This window comes from Uloborus diversus, chromosome 2 (genome assembly GCF_026930045.1).
Source record: "Uloborus diversus isolate 005 chromosome 2, Udiv.v.3.1, whole genome shotgun sequence".
NCBI classification, from domain to species: domain Eukaryota; kingdom Metazoa; phylum Arthropoda; class Arachnida; order Araneae; family Uloboridae; genus Uloborus; species Uloborus diversus.
This window is the reverse complement of record NC_072732.1, coordinates 23,908,820-23,933,712: the sequence shown is the minus strand read 5'-3', so window position 1 is coordinate 23,933,712 and position 24,893 is coordinate 23,908,820. Positions and strand designations below refer to the sequence as shown.

Genomic DNA, 24,893 nt, shown 5'->3' with positions numbered 1-24,893 from the left:
TTCAGTTCCGGAAAATATTTTGGTTCCGAATATTTTCGCGTTTCCCCTATTGTTTTCAAATCTAGCCAAACACGGGTTTTTGAAAAAATAGTGCCAAGAAATTACAGGAGGATAGCCGCTAGATCCCCTACCGTCACCAAAGACGACCTAAATTTGCATTTTAAACTTATATTTCGAAACCTTCCGATGGGAGACGATTGAATCAGTTTCGGAGATTTTTCGGGAAGAACGCCGATACTTCCTAAGCTATGGTCTTAAAAAATAGCTTCAAATTGATTTCAATTTTGAAAGAATTTCAGGAAAGAACTGCAACATTACTTTCACCTAAAGTCTCGAAAAAGTTCCTAAAATTGCGATATTTGACGTCAATTTCGAAAAATTTTTCTTGCACCTTGAATATGGACTCTTCTATCTTTGCAACCAAACGCAACTAAGGATTAACTAAAAATATTTTTCATACGCCAATTTCGATAATTTTCTTGGTGCAATCCTCCTCCCCTGAACCCCTGACACCTCCCCCTACGCTTCCCCTTCCTCCGTCCCTTCTCTGATGTCACCGAAGAAAGACTATAAAATGCGAAAAGTAACAACGTATAAAAAGCACAAATTCGTAGATGGTAATCTGCGAATTTGTGCTTTTGATACGTTGTTACTTTTCGTTTCTTTACAACAGCACAAAGGTATTTATTTATCTTACTATAAAATGCATTTTTACGACTAGTAAATTTTGGTATCTATTACTTTCTTCAAAGATATAAATTGTACCTAAGGAGTTTCTTACTATAAAAAAATTCTTCCTTTTTATAAGATCATTCTTCTGTTCCCCCCTCCCCCCTTTTTAAATTCGCACTTGGCATAGAAATTGAAAGTAAGATTTATATAGACGTTAAAGATTAGTCAAAATATGCAAATTACTTTTGAGGGGCGGCACATTAGGTCTTTGCACACGGGCGGCCGACACCCTAGGATCGGCCCTGGCTATAGGAGCAGCATCGTGAGGAGCCGGTCGACGGTGATGGTGCGGAGGGTGGCGGTGGGAAAATAAAATGATAGCACGCCAAAAACAGTCAAATGAAAGCAATAAGCAATCGTGATTGCTCAAAAAAAAAAAAAAAAAACAACGAAATGCAATTTTGTCTCACTGTTCCCCCAGTGAGTGGGAACAATAAGAAACAGTAAGTGGGAACAGTGAGACACACATTTATCGAGCTAGCGAACATTGGAAGCATCAACATTGACCTGAAAACAGATGGATGCTTTTCGCCGTTTGGTTTTACCCTGGGTTACGGGCTTGATCAAGTCTCATTTCAAACAAAAAAATGTCAGAATCGGATTTTCCGTTTAGGGGCTACGAAGCGCATGATGAAATCAGCGGTTCCTATATGGCCCGAGGGCCGTAGATCAGGCAAAAGTAGATAAAGTACCTTTCAAACAAAGAAAAAAAAATCAAAAGCAGTTCATCCGTTAGGGACTGCTACGCCAAACACACACACACGCACACACGTCGCATTTATAATCCAATTTCTTTTTGCGTCGAGGTTAAAACTAAAGTAACATAGATTGAATATGAATTCGAAATAAATACGCCATATAATTCACATAAAATCTATCAAATACATAACCATATCATTTCAATACAATGGTCGTAACTCCCTTCAACACCCTTACTGTGTTGGTGACGGGTTTTCAAACTTATGTTGTGACTATTTTCGTCAACAGTTTAGATGTAATTAAATTCCAGTTGTAATTAAATTCCACAAAATATGAATGTGGGATCAACACATATTTTTTCTATTTCTTATATAAAAGTACCATGAGAAAAGTGAGACCCGAACTCATGCTGTCTCACTGTTCCCTCATTGCTTCATCTGAACTAAGTAAGCGCCATTTTTATACAAAGAAAGACAAGAGAATCATTTTACTGCTAAAATGAACGTTAAAGGATAGGCTAGTAAAGATTAATAACGCCAGTGCTTTAGATTATATCAAACAAGGCTAGAACAATACAACAAGCAATGCAAAAATTTTACTTTGATGGGTTAAATTAGGATGACGTAATTATTTTTCTTAAACTAGATCTGAACTCATCTTTCTTTCTGAAATAATGTTCACAGCATGTTGATTTCACTTTACAAAAGAGTTGCCAGTTTGGAAATAGTTAAACAGAAAATAAATTGCTGCTGTCTCACTGTTCTCCCTCTCTCACTTTGTACCCACTCTTCCCCTACTTACTACCTTGTAGCAGAGTTGGGCAAATTTTAATTGCATTAACAATTAAAGATTAACAATTGATTAATTGGTAAACGTAACCACAACAACTAACAATTGATCAATTTTAATTGTTGAAAATTACAATTAACAATTAATTAATTGTTAATTGTAGTTTACTACAGTTAACAATTAATTAATTGTTAGTTGTAGTTACAACAGTTAACAATTAATTAATTGCTAATTGTAGTTTACTACAATTAACAATTGTCGATTGTTCTGTGAATTTTAATTAAAACTAACTCATAAAAAAATTACTGGTTTTGTACAATATATTCTACAAACGACAGGTCTACATGGAACGTGGACGCTAAACTGGTACCATATTACTATCTAACTATTTAAATACACATGTTAGCAACAAATAAAATATCAATAAAATATCAGTAACTTTCAGTAAATTACCAGCCAGGGCTAAAGCAGAAATATATGAAATACTCGAGTTGAACCGAACCATTGCTTCGGTCATTCGTCTGGTCTGTGTTAATTCTATATTAGCTACCAGTTTGTTTGTCACTCATAGCTTCCTTAAGACGTTTTCCATCTCCAGCCCAGTCACTCTTCTGTGCCAGGCTAATGAGGGCTAATAAGCACGAAACTGCAGTCCTCAGCTGGAAATGACTGAGCTGGCGGTGTATTTCATGTATCAGCAACCTTATTACGAGCAATAAAATACCTTATGACTCCAGCAAACTATCCTCAAAAAAGGTATATTTCAAGTAAAAATTAAAAAAAAAATTTCCGTACTAGTAAAAGTCCGAAGAAATTCTGAGGGAACTTACAAAAATGCATCTAATTACACGATTAAAAAAATAATAATAATAAACAGAGCGGTCTCTGAGATCTTACGTCCCCTGTTATGTCCTTCTTTCTGATTTCCCTGTCACAGGTTAAACTATAAAACAATGATTTTTCACAATTTTAAAACACTTAATTAAAACACAAACATTTACGTGTGGAAAAAACTTGCCAAGACGAGAATAGTTTACGCGGCGAGCGAGCAATCAACACTGAATGAAAATACGAATTCGAATAATACTTTGAACTCTGTAAGCTGCGCTGTACCTATTGATACATTAAGTTAATTGTTAGTTTTAATTGTTTCATAAAACAATTAAAAAATTAATTGCAATTATTTTAATTGTGAAAAGCGATTAACGTACATTAATCTAATTAAATTAGTTGCAAAGTACAATTAATAGTTTAATTGCAATTACTTTTTTAATCAATTGACAAAGCAATTGAAAAAATAATTGATTAATGCCCAACACTGCCTTGTAGCGATGGAAGGTTGTTTTTCCCTCATTGACAGTACACTGGCCAAAAAACTATTTTCGCAGAATCCATTTGTTATTTAGAACCACTGTATATTATTTTGTATTTGTGAAACAACAAATATCTATTTTTTATTTCAATCGCGAAAGAGTGTTTCGTTTATTTTTCTATGACTGTACTGAGTGCTATATCATTGTAGCGAGGGCAGGTTGTTTTCTCTGCATTATTACTAAGCTGGCAGGAAAACAACTTTTGCAGAGTAGTATCTTGCAAGGATGAAATGTTGTTTTTCCTACATTAGCAGTACGCTGGCTAAAACACAAGTTTTACAGAATACATTCGCTATTTCGATCCATTATATTTCATTTCGGGTTTAAAACAACAGATATCTATTTGTTATTTCAATTGGAAAAGAGTGTTTTGTTTGTTTTTCCATGACTGTACCGATTTTCTCTGCATTTTTGCTAAGCTGACAGAAATACAGCGTTTACAGAGTGTAGCGATGTATTTTGTAGCGATGAAAGGCTGTTTTTCCTATACTGACACTATGCTCGCAAAAAAAAAAAAAAAAAAAAAAAAAAAACAAATTTTACAGAACCCATTTGCTGTTAAGATTCTTTGCATATTATTCCGTATTTGAAATAACGAATTTCCATGTTTTATTTCTTATGCGAAAAAGCGTTTCGTTTATTTTTCCATCACTGCACTTACATTATTGCTACAACAGGTTGTTTTGTCTGTTCAGTATTAGGGAAGGGTGATGCACAGTGAGACGAAAAATATAAAATTCAAGAACTTTGGAAACTTTGGTTACGAGAAAACAATTTTAAGGTGGATTTGTGATGCATCTTAAGTGTACAATAATTTGAGACGAAAAAATTTTCTTCACTATTTCCAGTTTTTGAAATAATAATAAAAAAGAAACATAAAATTTTGTGTCACTGTACCCCATGATGCATTTCTATTTGGGTAAAAATACCTGCACAGTAAATAAACAAAAAAAAAAAGAAAACTCTTAAATCATAAAATAAATTTAAAAAAAACATCCCTTTCGAATCAAACTTCAGGATGGGGCACAGTGGGGGCAGTCTCGACCTGCCCCAACTACGACTGTCCCACTGTACCCCACTCCGCCTTTTTCTTTCGTGTTTTATTTCTGTTGCTTTCATATATATGCGCTGGTTTCTCATTGTTAAAGATTTAAAAAAAAACCGCAAAACTATTATTTTTGGTATTACTTAAATTTATAAACTGTTTATTTCTCTTTCAGTCATCTTCTTAACTTTTGTTTTTAAAGTTGCAATGGGGTGGTCACTTCAGTCAAAAGTACTACTTTTAGTTATTGAAATGGATAGAATGAGCAAAAAAAATTACATGAACCCAGAAAATACTTTCATTTTTGCAACAGTTTTTTTTTAATTAATTTTTTAAAATGTCCGATTTTTCAAACAAGGCGTGGTCTTTATGACGTCACAAATGATGCATTTTTGCGCATCTTTCTACTACTTTTCCACGTTATGATAATCAAGCAGCGAATTAAATATTGCGCTCTACGCTTGCTATCAACCATATCGTTGCCAAAACACTTGGGTAAAGATGCGAATTAAATATTTTGTTCTGTGAATGGCAACATTGAATGGCATTTCATCATTTGTGATGTCACGCGACAGAAGTGTAAACAATGAAAGCGCACCGATTTAAGTAATTTTTTAAAACTATTAAACTTAAATAAATTATTTTAAAAATGGTCAGATCCTATATTTTTAAACATGCTCTTTCAGAAAAAAATACTTTTAAAATTTTGGAAACGACCCCATAGTTGTTTATCACTTACATCTGTAAGCCTCATTATATACTGTGTGGAGCATGAGGAGTTTTTTGTGAATCTTTTAAATTAAAAAATATATATATTGTACGGAGCTTGTCTTAAGCCTGTCCTATGTTTTGAATGACATTTAGATAGAAAGGTAGAACTAAGTGGTCAAATGGCTAAGTTTTATTCATAAAAGAAAATGTTATAAATCAATGCATGTGAGAAAAAAAATATTGCTTGCCTGAAGTCAGAAAAATAACGATCATTTGATCGCAAACACAAGCAACAACTTCATATCCTAGAATCCACTTGGCTAATTGCTGCAGATTCATGGGTACCTATAGCATAGCATCATTTACCGATTATAGTTAAAACGTCCAAGAAATAAATATGTCTCACTCTACCCCACCCTCCTCTATTACTACTGAGTTGGTAGAAAAACAGCTTTTGCATAGTACTGTATTGTAACGTTGAAAGGATGTTTTTTTCTAGATTAACCCTGCGTTGGTAAAAAAAGAGAGGAAAAAAAAACAAGTTTTACTGAAGGCATTCGTTTTTCGGATATTAACACCATATACATTTGTTATTTAGAAACCCAACTGCATCCAAGGCAGTTAAGTATAGTATTATCGCTAAAATAGACTAGGTAGATTTTTCTAAATTTAGTTGTGAACCAACGGATAAATTAAATTAAACAAAATTTGGTATACGAAATTAACTCTTGATGGTTATAATTGCAAATTAGCGATAATAAAAATGGGGTTGTCGTTGTAAGTTTTAAAGTTAACGTCCAGTTTAACATGAAGACGATATCTTAGCAAAATTTTAATGGTGTAAGTTTACAGAAGATATTGTTCGTGTAGAACTGACATATTTTACGCGTCTCTTGTGAAAATAGTCTTTAAATACGAAAGAATGTTTCCTGTATTTTTTTTTCTTTCTCATGACTGTACCACGTGCTGTCACACTGACTGGCAATATTTTTCATTGGCATTAGTTAGTTAAGAATTTTCATGAAGCCAGTTGACTTATTTCATCTAGAAAAACATTCATAATTAGATGAACTATAGAAAAGTCATGATTATCCTATTTTTACGCAAAACAAGCTGAAAAAATGTTTCCATTTACTTGCATAGAGATGTTTTTAGGCTGACCGCTATATTACGAGACCATGATATAATTATAACAACTACAACATAAGTTCTGACAACATTATCAGAATCAACAAAATGGACGTAAAATTATTAAGTTGCGATGAAACTTTAATCGGACATAAATTCCAATTATTTTCATTCTAGATTTTTATAATAGTCAACCCTGGTGCAACAGCCAAAAGCGTCAATTTGACGCCAGAGGAGAGAAAATGTAAAACTGATGCACAGGTGAGCACGAGTAACAGAAGTTTAAATGGAATAGTTGTTTTAGTCATTATGATTGTCTTCAGAACGCTCAATGAGTCATACAGAAATGGTCCTTCACGCAATCCGTATTGTACGGTTCCTTGGGTTCTTGCGAATTGTGATACTTTATTATAAACAAGAAATAAATTTATTTATATAGTCGATGATCTTCTTTCGGCTTTATGATTCTGACGCATATCTTCACACTTTCAATTCATCGCAGGAACGAAAGAGAGAAAACGAAAAAAAAAATATCCATTACTGGATTATAAACTCTCGTTCGGAAGTAGTAAAAAAAATCAAGCTGATCGTCCTCGCCCTGAGTTTTTAAATATTCAAATCTGGTGAGCGGAGACCTAATCTAGGTGGCTCAAATGCTCGCTAATATCAGCCACCTTGTTTCAACTCCTCTCTCGCATATTGTTCTTGGAGGCGCGGAAACGAAGCCGGCTGGATTAAGTGAAGGTGCAGAAACAATCAAAAGTCCGTGGCCCAGTGGAATTAACGCGGCGATTCTTCCCATCCGACTAATGGTATGTTTGCCGAGAGCTTAATCACGGATACCGACAGAGGGCGCAATAAAAGCGTCGCCCGTAATTACGGAAGAGCCTCGACCTCTAATACTTCCTGGAGTTAAAGCAGCAGCACTATTACATTTGCCTACGCAAACAGGGAAGATTAAACGGGAGAGGAAGGTTTACAAGAGACAAAATGCGTCAGATCGTAAGCGTTAAGTGCCCCGGAGTTCATATTTCGTGTTGCCACCGCTTTTGTCGCAATTCGACTGTCAACAAAAGGAAAAGCTTCGCTTTGTTTATTCAGATATCGTCAGCGGAGGGTTATTCCGAATGGTCGATGGCCATCGGTCTTTTAGGCTTAGCATGTAGAGAATTAAATTTGGAGGGGTTTGAAAGTGAGAATGCGAGAGAGAGAATTTATAATTAAGTGCATCTAGTGAAATTTCTTCTAAAAAAAGTTGGCAAGTAGTGGTCTGATCAAAAAAAAAAAAAAAAAAAGCGTTTTTATATATGTCTTATCTGCAAGTGTGAGGGCATGAAACTCTCTATTTTGAAGAAAAAAAAGTGTTTTGAAAATGTTTGTACTTGTTAAAAGAATGGGTTAGAAATGTACCATTTTTTTTAACTTGCGAAAAAGAAAGCTCTATGTAAATTTAAAAAGAATGCATGAAAAATAATTCACTTTTAAATTATTTCTTACAAAGAGCATTAAAAGTTGGGAGAAAAAATTTATTTTAGGCAACATGAGCTTTATCTATGAACTTAAGGTTTATATTTAGTTTTTTTCTTTTTTTTTCAACAGTGCTTTTCTAAATGTTCTTTAAAATGTGGAAGATGATTAAAATCAGTAAATCTCTTAATTTTTTCAAAATTTTGAAGGTATTTCCTTTATTTTTGCTTTAGCAAAAAAAAATAAAGACTGAGTTTTTACTGTGAGACTGTATCAACTGAACCAAACTGAAATGAAACACTTTTTCTTCTTCTTGATGTGACAAAAAAATTCTCTCCATTTGTTATTAAATATTGAAAAATTTTATTTTTTCTTCCCTCCTTTTTTTTCTCATGTGAAGGTCATCACGCGAAATTCATTAATTTTATTACATTACTTCTGCCTACAACTGTATCTTTTTTAAGTTTTGAGGAGTTTTACACAGAGTAAACATGAAGATTTCTTATTGTTACTCTATGGTTGGTTCATGATCGACTTACATTTATGCACACACAAAGGTCTGTTTGTCATTAATCTCTTTAATAAATAATTTACTGTTCATGCATAAAAAAAAATCAAATATACTTTGACCACCTATGCAATGGAAAGGCTAACATCCAGTTCACAGGCGGAAATGGACGCACCTATTAGTTTTAGGAGTTGTCAGCATCAGCAGATGTGTGTTAAGTCTCTAAATTAAACAGAGCCACATTGATTTGAATCAAGCATGAGCATCCGCTTTTATTTTCTTCGCTCATTCAGATCCAGACAGTATGACGAACATTTTAGTTAATGACATGAAGAACCTACATCAGCAAAACAAAAAGATTTTCGCCATGCCTAAACGGGTAACGAACGCAACATTCACACGTCGTCCGTACAGCGCGTGAGCGACGCTTTTTTCTCCCTAAAACCAGTTTTCGGTCGTCATGACAGCAAGCCGTATTGTCCAGGACCCGTCAACGTGACGAGTAGCTAGATATCTGAGGTCCGTAGAGTTGGGAGTCGCATTTCATTGGTCTCCACGAGATGAGCGCGCTCTCTATATTGAGCGAGAGTACTGACATGTGCTTTACTAGCGTTCGCAATACAAGAATGCTTCTCCCTTTTCGGAAAACGTACGTCTGTCCGCTTAAACGGCTGTTCAGACCGTCCGTCACCTCCGTGCTGAGTTTTATCACCCGGAACAGGTTTTCTTTGCTGGTTACCATGACAGTAAAAGGGCTGTTCACTTATCGGCCGTCTGTAAGTGAACTGCATTTGTGGCGAACGTGATGTGCGGACGATATCTGAATTACGCTTTACCTTCCGAAAGGGCCACGCCAAAACGGCAACGCCGAAATTGCCGTGCCGAATAGTCCTATTTCGAAAATAAAAGTAAAACTGCAAATGTAGGTTTTTTTATTTATTTTTATTTTTTTGAAGCGTGAAAATATTTCTTGACTTTTTTAGAGGAGTGGAATTCATTTTAAAAGAGTTAAATACATGAAAAAGCAATCATTTCTATGAAAAAATCCTCTCTAAAAAGGAAATGGAAGATGGCATTGAAATTTCACAACCTATTTATATGTAAGCATTTTTTTCTACTCCTCAAAAATCAAAACTGTAAAAAGAGAATTTGGAAAAAAATGTGGCTGCAATTTTTTTTTTAAGTGAAAGAGTAGTAGTTTTTTAAAAGGTGGATATAACACCCAATCATTCAGTTACCCAACGGTTAAACATTTTGACGTGTTTAATGCTAATGCATGACAGCTCTGTGATGTGAATGTGATAAAAATGCACCTGTCTGTACTTGATAAATACAGCAGCCAGCCGTTTAAACATTTTCTTCCTCAATAAAATATAAAACAGGACAAAATCGTGAGATTGAAAGCAAAAAGAACAATACTAGCGGTTTTCGATCAAGTAATGTATTTTACATGAATCTTGTCAATAAAATTCAGCATGAAAAACAGGAGGAGTCCTAAATATTTAATCTGCATTTAACATCTCTTTGAAATCTCCTGCGACTGTTATATCACGATTTCCGTAGTAAAGCTAAAGTTTGAATTCTCACTTTAATTTCAAAACAATAAATTCAAAAAAAAAAAAAAAAACTTAACCTGAATGCATAATTTGAAGATTACCATTTCAGTTTCGAGGAGGGTTTAATAACAAGAAGTTCAGTCCAAAACTAAACGAGCCTACTTTCCCACAAACCAAAATCGACTTTCTAGTACCTGATCAAAATTAGCTAAAATCGCAAATTATTTACAGTGGCTCCCAAAAGTGTTCGTACACCTTCGACTTTCAATGAAATAAGCCCACATCCATTGGTTAAAATTAATATTTTGGAATGATACTTAGTTATAAGATCTATGATGCATTTTTAACAAAACTACATGAAAAATTTTAATAACATATTAAAACTTAATTTTTTTATAAAAATCATTTCCCTAAGAGTACGCAACTCTGACAATGTTTGCGGATTCGGAGTTGGACTTATTTTGAGATAAAGGAGTCGAATATTCAAGAATCGGAGTCATTTTTCCTCGGTATATAAATTTTTGACAAAACTACGAAATCAGAGTCGAAGTCGGGGAGTCGGAGTCCGACTAATTGTCGGGTACAGGAAGTGGAATCGGAGTTAGGTGTCCCAAAATTCTCGTAGTCGGAATCGAGAGTTTGTCGTCAAGAGCTATTTCCAACAAAATTTTTTTGAAGTAAATCCGCCTTCAAATGCGGAATCTATACATTGACTTTCAGTTTCCCCATAGGCGCTAATGTAAAGGGATTTGAACTGCTCAAAACTGAACTGAAAATTGTTCAAATCAAGAAGATATTTTATATACATATTATTCATCAAAAGATTTTTCCTACAAAGTTTGTTTGAAGCAAATTCGCCTCTAAGTTCGGAATTGCCTTGAATTTCCCCGTAAGCGCTAGTGTTCACTTTTTTTGAACTGTTCAAAGTTGAACGAAAAATAGTTCAGATCAAAAAGTGAAATAATGGGAATGAGGTGTCCTCACCCAGATCTTTCGAACAAAAAAACATTTGTTCGAATCGGACCATTCACTCAAAAGTTATTGGGGGGGGGGACACAGACAGACTGACAGACATGTTTCTTCATCTCAATATCCTACTTTCCAATTTTTAATTTTTTGTTATTTATTTATTTTTTTATTTTTGACTTTTTATTTTGTTTTTCGCGATGTTTTCAGGATGCATTAAGCCTTCTTTCATGCGTTTTTAGCCTACTTTCCCAGTAAAAGTCAGAGAAAGAAGAAATTCAGTAATCTTTTTTATTCATTAAAAATTTTTAAAGTAAATGTTTGAAATATACTACTTCTTTTCATTGCTTGTGCAATTAATAAGTAGCGTTTTTTCCATATCAGGTACATTATTCCTGCATAATTTGGTGCTTTTTATTGACACCTAAGCAGGTTCAGAAATGTTTCGCATCCATAAACCGCAGGTTCGTTCCTATGAGAAGAGGGAAGGGGGGGGGGGGGTTCAAAGAAACTTTTTCTCAGCTAGATTCCAGGACAACCCCTATTTTTTTTAACTTACTAATAGTATTGTGCTGTAAAAGTTTTAGCTTCTTACTCAAATTTTAAGAGGGTGCTCAATGACCCATCAATTTAACATTAGCCCTAGCATAGAAAAAGTCACAAATTTAGAAACATTAAATTTCCCCAGCTGTTTTTTTTTTATAAATAATTATTTTACTGCAATGTATATCATATTACTCGTGTATATATGCAGCATTGTGTTTTCAGTTCAATGTATTTTTTTAACCCCCTCCCCCACTTATAAAGTTTGAGGGAGGGGGTTGAGCACCCTTTTTCAGTTGAAATAGGAAGCTAAAACTCTAGTAACTAGTATATTACTATCTACAGGTCTGAAAATATTGAGGGATGTCCTGTTATCTAAAACAGCGGTTCCCAACCTTTCCCACCTTGCGAACCCCATACGAATTCCGAAAGAAGTTGGAGAACCCCTTGGGTACTAGGTAATAAGTAACAAGCAAAAAAAAAAATAATAATTTGAATTTTGACCTCTTGAATTCAAATTATGTTTTTCGCAATCACGAGTGTGTATGTGTTTATGTGTGTGCGTGGGGGGGTATGGGTGTTTGTGTGTAGGGGGTATGTGTATGTGTGTAGGCATGTGTGTTTGTGTGTAGGGGGTATGTGTATGTGTGTGTAGGCATGTGTGTTTGTGTCTGTGTGCAGGTATGAGTGTGTGAGTAGTTGTGTGTATGAGTGTTTGTGTGTGGGGGGGCAGGGGAATGTGTATGTGTGTGTGTAGGCATATGTGTTTGTGTCTGTGTGCAGGCATGATTGTGTGATTAGTTGTGTGTAGGTGTAGGTGTCTGTATGTATGTGTGTGTATGTGTTTGAGTGTGTTTGTGTATGTGTGTGTATGTATGTGTGTGTATGTGTGTGTGTGTACGTGCGTGTAAATGTAGAATATTTACTCAACCTGGAGACGGTTTTCACTATAGGAGCAGCATCGTGAGGCCGGCGGGCGGTGGTGCTTGGCAGAGGGTGCTGGCGGGAAAATAAAATGATAGGACATCAAAACAGTCAAATGAAAGCAATAAGCAATCGTGATTGCTCACAAAAAAAAAAAAAAAAAAAAACACGTGCACACACACACACACACTCACATAGACAATAAAATTTTAGGAGATTTTTAGTTTGATACTGCTCCATAGTTTATAATAAGAGCGAAAACATAATTGCAAAATATAGAATTACGAATATTGCTACGAACTAAAATGATCGCTAAAAAATGAATGCAAAACAAATTCACAAAAAAATAAACACAGTGATGATTCTGGGTTAAGCTTCAATCAATTTTAAAAAAATTTTGAAAATATGATATTTGTGGAACAAAGAGGCTCAAAGTTTGGCTGAAAATTTTCTGAAAAAAGGGTACACTTATCGCTATCATCACTAAATCAGAAGTAAATTAAAGAATGATCTTTAAAATACCTTTCAGGAAACTGTCTCAGATTGACTAAATGAACTTTTTTCTTATAGTAAAATGAGAAGGATCTATAGGTTTGAGTCTTCTTACAAAGGACTACGAGCCTAGCTGTTTGATAAAGATATACTGCGTACATTAATCGTTTGACTGCTGAAGAATTTTCTTGTAATTATGCTATAAGTGCGGAGTAAAATGCGTACATTGAAAAATAATAGAAGCGTCTATTTTCAAAATATGCATTTACTCTAATTTTTACACAAAAGTTAATTTTTAACAAAACAAATATTTTTAAGCTCACTTAGAAAAAAGAAAAAAAAAATTCTACACAAATTTCATCAATTCCTCATTTACATGTAGCGCAAATTAAGTCGAATGGTTAAATTTCGTTGATTGTTTTTTTACTGCGTAAGCCTCACACTGTAAAACTTTCATCCACGAAAATTTTCTGTAGCAGTGGCGAATCCAGGGGGGCGGCTATGAGGCTGCAGCCGCCCCCACACTAGAACTAATTTTTTTTTTCCTTTTTGAAAATTTTTTTTATTGTGCATGTATCTTAATGTAAAATAACAAAATACATAATTTCCTACATCAATCATATCTTTATCATTTTATTCGATTTCCCTCAATTATATATACGAATTTGCTATAGTAATGGAGATACCAGTTTTCCGAAATTTCCTTTCGAATTTCGGAAATTTTTTCCCTGCCTTTTCAAAAAAATTATTTATTTACTCTATAAGAAGAAAGACAGAAAAAAAAAATCAGACCTCTTTAATTAATGCTCTTAATGTCAATTCTCAGAATTTTATCTTCTTTTTCCCTTTTTTTAACTATTAGTTCACGATTTTTCTGGTTTTCTTATTTACATTTAGGGTACTTGCATTTGCCATGGACAATATTTTTTATAATCAACAAGAATTGTTATTTTTGCCTTCAAATTATTTAGAAAAAATAATATGTCTAAAAGTTTTATTTTTTTAAAATTTAATTTAATTATTTTTTTTATTTTTATTGACATTTAAATTTTAAAATTTTTCCACTAAATAACAAATTTTAGATAATTTCAGCAGTGACTCAGAAAATTTCATTAGCCATTGACACCTCCTGAAAAATAAATATTTATTTTCAAACAACTTCGTTTACATCAATGAACTTCTGGTGATGTCAGAGACATGCATTTTTAATGATTTCAGCCGCCCCCAGAACTAAATCCTGAATTCGCCACTGTTCTATAGTAATTAATTTTTCATACTTCCTTCCGTATTTTTGGGTCATTAGCCATTCTTTCCCGTTTTCGACAATACAGCTCGAAGTAAACTGTAGTTTATATAGTGTGAAAATTATAGCAACAAACAACAGCGCGAATTCACTTCTATGCATTTTTGACTCAACACACGAGAAGAGCAATAGCTCTTCGTCGGACTCAAATGGTACAGAAACTAAACATCAAAATATTTGAAACTCTCGCATATACTCCATGTACTGTTTTCATCAACTTTAATCAATCTTTCATATCAAAAGCTTCTGAGTAAACGAAAGCTTTCAAATTCTTTCATCTGAGGACATTGTATTCATAAGTTTTCAGCATGGCTTCAGGGCTACCATTCTCAATGGAAGCGCTGAAGCCGACGCTTTGCAATGACAGACTAAATTATTTTGATGCAAAATATGTCAGGAAGTATGCAAATATTTTAATGATAAGAGTATCGAATGTGCGAGAGACAAATGAATAAAAAAGGAGCAGAATTTGCTTCAAACCGCTTATACGTGGGACTTCAACAGAAACATGCATGTTAAAACTGTACCATTACAATATTGTTTTCGTGAACCCCCTTAAAACCTCTCGTGAACCCCCAGGGGTTCGCGAACCACCGGTTGGGAACCGCTGATCTAGGAGAAACGTTTTTTACTTCCTTTTACAAAAAGGAAGTATTGCATTCGCGAAAAAAATTTTCACTCAAAAATCAGCCTTTATTTCCATTCTGCTCACCCCCAAATGACTGTTGAGTTTTTTTTTTCGACCAGACCACACGAACATATGTACCTAAGAACGTATAGACGTCCTAAATATCCATTTTGACGTTTCCCGAGTTAATTACAACGAGTTTTCTCGTGACGTCTGTATGTACGTATGTATGTGTGTATGTGTGTATGTATGGCGCATAACTCATGAACGGTATGTCCTAGAAAGTTGAAATTTGGTACGTAGACTCCTTGTTGTGTCTAGTTGTGCACCTCCCCTTTTGGTTGCATTCAGGTGTTTCTAAAGGGGTCTTTTGCCACTTTTTGGGCGGAAATCTTTGTTAACTTCGATGTAAACTCAAATGGTGTTATAATTTGTCGGACACTTGGCGATCTATCGCCAGTCTTTTGGTCGCCAAGTTTTGTCGCCAACTTGGCGACAAATTTGGCGATTTTTTTAACAAAAATCTGGTATTAATTTAGCTACTGTTGGTGATATTTAGAGAGTAAACAATTGAATCACATTAAAATTGCCAATAATGGGGAAATGACATTGAATTGGAGTAAAAGGAAGTCATGTGATGCACACATCAGCTCGTTTACATGTATTTTTGAACCACCCTAGGGGGGAGGGTCATCCCTTAGCATGACCCTTCCCCTTTGAGGTGGTAATCTGTATCCGCCCCTGGGTATGCAACGCATAATCTTTGTTTCAAATTCATACACACTCTCATATACACTATATGACCAAAAGTATTGGGACACTTTCAAAAATTCACATTCTTAAGGATTTCTCAAGAAATAAAAGACCAATTGCTTTGAAACTTCTGTCCCATAACAGGTATTCTCCAGTTGTCAATTTCCAATAAAAATTATATCATCCTCGGGTTTCGGGGGTCAGTAACAAATTTAGGAAAACAAAAATGGTTTTCGGTCATCATTCATCGTAAATAGCTGAGAATAAGCTGTAAATTTCAGAAATTAGTTAGCTTACTATGTACAATCATTTTTCACACTTTTGAGAAGGTATCATTGGTATTCACGAAAATATCAGCATTTCTTTCAGAACTACAAATTTTGTTTGAAGGTTTTTGGCTCAAAACTCGCAAAGTTTTTCATCAAAGCTTACGAAACTTTCAGAAAATTTGACAGCATACAGAAACAGAATAATACTAAAATTTGAAATTAAAATGTTGAAAAGTTGGTAAAATATGGATATTTAAAGCAATTAATTTATTACTGCGCATGCGCAAAACCTAGCAATTTATAACTTTCGTCACCTAATACCCAACTAGATTCTTCAACTCATAAAAAAGTTCCACTTCAGTATCTCAAAAATTTAGAAAGTTATCAGCAAACTAATGAGCCGAATTTGAAAAACTCCTGGATAGCCTACGAATCGCGAAGGATCGTTTACAAATAATCTGTGTTTATCATGAATCATACTGAACGGTTACAAGCAAATGTTACAAAGTTGCGGTACCCTCACGGTTCGTCGCATTCCCGAGAATTATTGAAATTCGTCTCATTAGGTCGCTGATAACTTTCTGAATTTTTAAGATATTAAACTGTTTTTTTTTTTTTTTTTAATTTTTTTTTTTTTTAATTTTTTTTTTTTTTTTATGAGTTAAAGAAAATAGTTGGGTATTATTAGATGATGAAAATTTTAAATTGCTATATTTCGCGCATGCGCAGTGATAAATTAATTGCTTTAAATGTCCATATTTTATCAAATTTTAATTTCACATTTTAGTATTATGCTTCTCTTGTATGCTGTCAAGTTTCCTGAAAATTTCGAAAGCTTTGATGAAAAACTTTGCTTGTTATGAGGCAAAAACTTTCAAACAAAATTTGTAGTTTTGGAAGAAATGCTTATATTTTCTTGAATATCAGTGATACCTTCTCAAAAGTATGAAAACTGATTGTACATAGCAAGCTAACTAATTTCTGAAATTTACAGTCTCAGCTGCTTACGAAGAATGATAACCAAAAGACATTTTTGCTTTCACCAATTTGTCACTGACCCCCGAAACGCAAGGGTGATAGAATTTTTATTGTAAAAGGGCAGCTGGAGCATACTTTTTATGCGACAAAAGTTTGAAAGCAATTGGTCTTTTATTTCTGGAGGAATCCTTAAAAATGAATTTTTGAAAGTGTCCCAATACTTTTGGTTATATAGTGTACTCTGGGCGGTCATTCCAAGCTCGTCAGCTTGCGAGATCGAGATTTTCGCTCACGTGATCGGTTGTGACGTAGAAATGTCGCAAAGTAGTATTCTAATCTACTCGAACCTAACCGCAAGCTAAGTTCGAGTTAAAATGCTAATTTGCGACATTTCCTCGTCACAACCGATCACGTGAGCGAAAATCTCGATCTCGCAAGCTGACGAGCTTGGAATGACCGCCCAGATCTGAGTTAAGATCAATAAACAATCAAACTATTGCTAGATCTTTCTTGAAATGTGAAATCATCATTGCCCTTGGTGAAAGTGGGGGTTATTTTTTAAGTAAAGATGATCACGATATCGTGATTATTATGAAGAGGAAGCAGAAATGGAGGAACCTAATGATGATAGAGGTGGAAAACAAGATGAGGTCACAAAAATTAAAATGATGGTTTTCATAGAAGGTTAGCTCTATGAAGAAAGAAAATGTTCCTTTTGCTACAGTTTTTAAGATCAAACTTGAATGTTTAGATACTTGTTTTTGTTAGGGACACATTTGTCAATGGGGTGGTTTCCTTCAGTCAAAAGTACTACTTTTAGTCATTGAAATGGATAGAATGAGCAAAAAAAAGTACATGGACCCAGAAAATACTTTCATTTTCCCCAACAGTTTTTTTTAAATTATTTTTTTTTAAATGTCCGATTTTTCAAACAAGGCGTGGTGTTCATGACACAAATAATGCACTTTGCCGCACCTTTCTACTATGTTTCCACGTCATGATAATCAGGCAGCGAATTAAAATTGCGCTCTACGCTTGCTATCAACCATATCGTTGCCAATACACGTGAGTAAATATGCAAACTAAATATTTTGCACTGTGAATGGCAACATTGAATGGCATTTCATCATTTGTGATGTCACACGACAGAAGTGTAAACATTGAAAGCGCAACGATGTAAGTAATTTTTTAAAAATATTAAACTTAAATATAAATTATTTAAAATATGGTCAGATCCTATGTTTTTAAGCATGCTCTTTCAGAAAAAAATACTTTTAAAATTTTGGAAACGACCCCATTATTACCATCAAGAACGGAAATTATTCGTTCCAGTCACGGCAAATGTGAAGTAAAAAACAGATAAATGAATAAATAAAAGAAGAAACTCCTAGTAAACAACACATAAATACCTGGTGTTTATAAAATCTTGCCCTGCTGACGAAAATTTATGTTAAAAAAATTAAGATTTAGACTTTTTTTTTTCATTTTTAACTTTTTCTCATGAAGTTTTCACTCTCGGTGCAGTATTAGTAGAAAAGCATGAAGTGGTGCTACAATCGAAAACTGAAACTAGTGTCAATTAAAGAAAAACTCTCTTACCTGTGGGGTTTTGTCAATGTTACAGTGTTTGCACTCGAATATTGATACATTCAAGCACACAAAAATGAATTTGATATCATGGGATGCAAAAAATATGCAAGTTCATGCATTGCGTCAGAGACGCTATGAGGAAGGTTTTGACCCCCCTCTCCTACCGAAGCCTTTGGGTTTAACACATTTAAATGTGAGGACTGCTATGACCCCCCCCTCCCCCCCCCCCCAAAAAAAAAGAAAGGCCGACTAAATCTTTTTAGAACTACGAAAAGTGCACTAGTATTAACGTTTTGAGATAAGGATGAAAAAAAAAATCTATTTAAATCTGAAGCAGTTTTTTTTTCCAATGATTTTATTTATTTTTTATATAATTACAAGACTTTATTAACAGCCTATAGTTACAAGAAGTCGAGGAAGAGAAAAGTGTAAAATCAAAAATTCGCTATATTAAAGGAAATACAAAGCGCTACAGTTTCACCCTCTTTCGTCTACGCTTCTTTCCGACTGCAATTTTCTTTCTGTTTTTCCTTTAAGCGGAAAGGAAGAATTTTCCTTAATCTGGAAAAGGATGTGTAATTCTTCAGTACAATGATCTTTTAATGCTAAATCTTTCCCTGTTGTAGTTTTTCCACGCTTAGGTCAGAAAATCGATATCGAACTTTTCTACATCGCATGAAATGATACACTATTAACACAAAAACAATGTAGATACTAAATTAGTTATACGTAGGCTAATACAGGTTTTTTCGTATTCATTTTTCAATGCGGGTGTGTGTGTGTGTGTGTGTGTGTTTTTCCTTTTTTGCGATTTGTTTGTCGTTTCGCTCAGATAAGAATTTGAAGTGAGTTTAAATTCATTCGAAATGTTTAGCCGTAATGCAAACACAACAGAATGGTATGAATTTGCACAAAATATCATGTCGGTAGTTTCAATCCAAAACTCTCATTTCTGAAAGGTTTTTATTTTTCCTTCACGGTTTGAATGATGACAAACAATATTCAGGAAAACAATATTAGTTTTTTTTTCCATTGAGAAGAGATAAAAGGGAGGGAGTGAAGACTTTCATTCGTGAAGAAAAGACCCCAAGTCACATGATAAATTTTAAAGAAAAGCATTGGAAGAAATCAGGTCTCTTTCGCTAGTTTCACGCAAAACGTGTCAACCATTTGTCGTTGAGTCACTTGACTTGAGCTCTTTGCCTAAGCTTTTGCTTTGCCAATGATTGGAATTGCTCAGTCCATTTTAATTCCTGCTCTAATGTTTTTTCTATACCGCCCTTTTAGCAAAGTATCCGACATTGGTGGGAAAAAGTACTGGCAAATTCCTTGAGCGGCGAAAATCTAATCCCTCTCAAAGTAACATTTTTGGGACTCCGTCTACTTCTCCCATCTATTCTATCATTATTGGAAGCATTTCGAGAAGACCTCTTTCGGAATGGAGTTTAGATAGACTCGTTGCAGGCAGAATGTCCACGTTTGTCGGAAATCGCGTTTCTTCCAATGACCTTCTGAATTTATGGAACAGCCAGAAGACACAAGGAGCCAAATTAGGAAATTAAAGAGCCTGCTGAACCACAAGTATTAGATATTTTGTCAAAAAAAGTGGGAATCAAATGCTAGGAATGTGCTGGAGCATCATCACCGACAGCTGTCTGCACTTTCCGAATGCTTTCACTTGGTTTTCATCCAGTTTTGGGCAAAACGTGATACAGTGGCACTGCTACGGTCAGCTCGCCTCTCCCCCATTTTTTGAACTTTAATAGTTTTTATATTTCTATATGTGTCTTTCAACCTTTTTCTTCCATGGGATACAGTGTACTGGTAAGATAACACATTGCTATAACTTAGAACAGTGGTTTCCAACCCTTTTGGTGATAACCAGCAAAGGGGAGATTGGACACTTCAAGGGGGGCATAAGTTCGTGAGGGGCAATAAGGGGTGAGTAGTATTTAAAAAACAGGATTAAGGGGGAGGGCAATTGACCCCATGCCCCCCTACATGACGGGTTTGGGGGGAGGGATGGCTTTAACGATTTCCAATCGCCACCCCCTTGAATAGGCTGTAAATCCGCCCTTGGCTACGGTACATCACTTTCCTTGCTATAAAAAACAACCGACATGAGCACTGCACTTTACCTCGGTCAAACACGGCTTGCCAGCGACTAACGCTACAGGCAGACGGGAATATTTCAGGCATGCTCACGAAGATTTGAAGTCAGTTCATAAAAGCGAGCTTGATTCATTTTCATCAGGTTTTCGCACATAGGGGAAGGTTGCCGTCAATGAACCGGTTCCATGACTGGACTTCGAAGATATTTTCCCCACCAGAGTTTTCTCAGCCACGAAATCAGTTTTAATGTATTCTTCTGTCTTAAAACTATCCAATGCAGAATCATCAAGGAGCTTGAATCAATACATCATATTGTAAAACGCCCAAATAGGATTTATATTGTTCCCTTACTAATCATTGACATTTATATTTTGCTTTTATATGCTTCGAATATTACTGAACAACTAAATGGGAAGATTAACTGGAAGGAGTACATTTTCAAGTACAATTCCCAATGTTTACAGTTTGATCATGAATCGTCACAGCAGAACATTCAAAATGACGCCGTTGCTATCATTGAACCACTTGGTTTTTCTATACATGAACCAGTTAACAAAGTGGTTCATTCTTGGAATCTTATAAATATTATTGAAGATTCAGACCAATTATCTTTAATAATTGATCAATCTTTTGAAATAAATGTGATAATGATAATATTTTTAAAATAAGTTCTGGAAACTCCCCTCAGTTATCATAATTTCAATTTGGAGCAAACAAATCCTGGCAGCGTCTTAATGCCGATATTCGGCTTCTCAACGCTGCCGGGTTAGGTTTGCCCCAACTATAGTTAATTTTACTCCTTCTCTATGGTGTAGAAAGGAAACTTTCTGAGTTTTGGAAAGGGGTACATCATTTAATCCCTTCTCTTGTACACGTTACTGATCATAGCTATTTTGTAGATCACCGGAGTGTTGATAGCATGTATTCCCCTAAGCTTTTAATACCAAACATTTCGGTTGAAATGGTCTTTTTCCGCTTATTAAAGACAAAATGTTTTTCGTATACAGGAATAAATGTATGAATAAGGAATCGAAACTACATTCAAATTCTTTACTTTGGTTTTTGTACTAAATGCCTCCAAATTGCTTTCATTTTTCCCCTCTTCTCCTGATCTCACTTCAAGACTTATCAAAGCCAGGCCATTTCGTCCGCCAGAGGTTTTTTGAAAGCGAGAGAGAAAATATATTGAAACACAATGCAGCATTTTGTCGTTCGCGGAACAGCTGAATGCAAGAAAAATCCGCACTAGAAAAGCGATTGAAGAGCGTTTAAGGCGAGCCCCACAATGACGAAACAAGGCTGAATGGAACCCGATTGTTGATCGATCTGAGCCTTGAAAGGGACGGTCGTGACTTATCGGCGAGATGGCCGCGCGATCGTCTGCCGAGATAACAGCTCATTTGTGCCGTCGCCAAGGCGACCGAGTCGCTGGAGTAGCTGCGACGTTGACTGGAAATTTCGCATGCGAAAGTGGCAACGTTAGTTGAACGTTCGATTTTTCGATTCGACTGATTATTCAGCTAACCCACTTTCTCCCCGTTCTGGAAAACGGAGACGTGGAGTAATCTTTTGCTTTTTCCCGAAGAAAGCGCTTTTAAACGATTTGAATAGATTCTTTGTATTACTTGAACTGGGACCTCCGAGTTTTCTTTCTCTTTCAGTTTACTCGGAATCGTTATCGTATATTTTCTCCTCTTGTAATGGAACTCAAGAAAAAGGTGGAATCTGATAAATAATTTTTGTTTGATAGTTATTTTCTGACGATAAGGTGCCTCGTATTTCTCAAAGATATTGATAGTAATTTTAAGCACATTCAAATGTCATTGACATTGCTTCACTAGTAAAATAAAGAAGGTTATTTCTCTCAGAATTTTCTTCTTTCTTTCCTCTTTTAAGCACCATTGAATGAGAAAACGATCTTGAAACGTTTTTCTTACAACTACGGTAAATTAGTGTAATGTTTTCATAAATGCACTTAAATGTAAATTGAAACCAGAAAATGAAATAAATACACTCATAAAAAATGCTGAGCTCATTTTGAAATCTCAAAAAATCTTTTTTCAAGAAAACGGAGAGAATAGCCGAGGAAGAGTAAAACCAAAACTTAGATCTTCCTCAGTTTCTTTCAGCAAAGCAGATCAATATAAGCCTGAGTGAATGTTCGCTGTAACCGCAGTCGCTTATGTAATTGAAATTACCTCCATTTTATGTTAGTAAATTCAGAATTGTTAGTCTGTTCTTGATTGGCAAACTCAAGCATATTTTTTTTTAAACATTTTCATTTTCTTGTTAAAAATTTTACTAAAATGTTTAATTTCATTTAAACGAAAATAAATAAAAGATTTAAGAAACTTACTCCGAAGGCTTTTAAGAATTTATGTACGAAGTATGATCCAAAAGTTCGGGAACAAGTTGTATAAAATTGTCTTCTGAACAGTTCACATCACCAAAGCGCATCCACCTTGAAACTAGTCACCTTGAGAGACTATAGGTAAAAGTTACACGGGGCTAAAGCCGGACTTAGCTCCATGTGACTTTTACCTATTCCAAGCAGTTAAAAACTTTTGCAGAGACACCGCTTTCTTTCATCAGATGAACTCAAAGCTACATCGGAGGAGGCCTTACAGGAGGTTGCGGAAAATGAATTCCAGGAGTGCTTCCAAAAGTATTACGAACGTTGGCAGAAGCACATAATCACTCAAGGTGACTATTTTGAAGGTGGATGTGTTTCGGTGATGTGAATTATGCAGAGGGTAAGGTTTTATACAACTTGTTCTCGAACTTTTGAATCGTACTACGTATACTTGAATTTCACAATATTACGAAATGGATCATATCTACCTACATTTATCGTTTTATAAAAAATTCTTAGAAAATTAGATTCAAAAGTGTAGGAGGTATAACCTCCTGAACGTTTGAATCTATTGGGAAACCTGGAAGCCTATTTTTCAAATTTAAGCCTTGAAGCGGCCGCGGCCGCTACTAAAACACTGGTCACTACTGTCCAACCACGGATTGCATGGAATTTTCAAACGTCCAGATGAGACGTCTCTATCTGAATGAGGGAGAAAAGTAAAAACTTGATGCCGGTATTCCGCTCATTTGAATGAGACTCTGCTTCAAAAAAGCTGGCATCGCTAAAAAATAATAGATTTGTCCATTTCCGGCTGTAAAACGGATGTTTGTCTTTCCATACAATCCATGGTCAGACAGTACTGGTGTGTTTACCTCATAGACTAATAATAAGAGTAGACCGAGCTTTCTCATTCTTGCTGATGAAGAAAATTGGTTCATAGATGTATCATGTGACTAGTGGAAGGGCTTGGCGAAGACTTTGGCAGCATGGTTGCTAGATGGCAGCATTATCTACAGTTTGGCAATCGACATGTATTTTACGACAATGTGTTTTCATTAAAAAAAACTTCCAGGTGCAGAGATTGAACTGTTTTTCTTTTAGTTATGCATTATTTTGACATTAGTAATAGTTTTTGATCAGTTTTCGGTAACTTTTATTTCATTTGGAGCTGTCAGCGTTGGCGTGAACGAAATGGCGTAAACGTTTTGCGTTAACGCAAAAATGTACTAATCGGTATCTTAAATTGAAACTGTAGGTAAAAATCTTACCATTTGCTGATTCTTCTTGGTCGCTTGCATCTTTTATTGCTTAGAGAGTTATTGAAATTGACTAAAGAAAATGCACAATACTATCTAAACGAAAAACTCACTATATTAACAAAATATTTACAACTTAGAATAACAAATTCACAAATCGGACTCCATAAAAGATCATTCTTCCGTGTTCCATAAATTCTATTTATTTTATTTCGCGCTGGCGTTGATCGTCTGCTACGATTAACGCCCGCTGTTGCTAGGATATCCACCAGTCACATGGTTTGGTTTATGAGCAGCAAAAGGGTTGCCATAGCTCGGTCTACTCTTATTATTAGTCTATGGTTTACCTTACAGGAAGAGCAAAAATGTGACATATTTAGGTTTACAGAATCTGGGAAAAAGATACACGTGCATTTTTAGGGAGAAGTTTGAAGCGAGTAAGAAGGCAGTGACTGATCGCAGTGGAGATTGCTTCGAACATTTTTTGAGCAATCACGATTGCTTATTGTTCTCGTTTGACTGTTTTGATGTCCTATAATTTTATTTTCCCACCGCCACCCTCCTCACCATCACCCTCGACCCGGTCCTCACGATACTGCACCTATAGCGAAAGCCGTGTCCAGGTTGCGTCCATGTCCTACACACACGCGCATACATACACGCACATACATACACGCACACACACATACACACACACACAAACACATACACACAC

General features: G+C 35.1%; 1 protein-coding gene across 1 annotated transcript in view; it reads right to left on the bottom strand.

The window, feature by feature from the left end:
* LOC129235122 (very-long-chain (3R)-3-hydroxyacyl-CoA dehydratase 1-like) overlaps positions 1–9,194 on the bottom strand; it is a 38,707-nt gene extending 29,513 nt beyond the window's left edge. The window contains exon 1 of the mRNA XM_054868810.1: positions 9,106–9,194. Coding sequence (XP_054724785.1) covers positions 9,106–9,194 — 89 coding nt within the window. The remainder of the gene's footprint in view (positions 1–9,105) is intronic.
* Between the last annotated feature and the right edge of the window lie 15,699 nt (positions 9,195–24,893).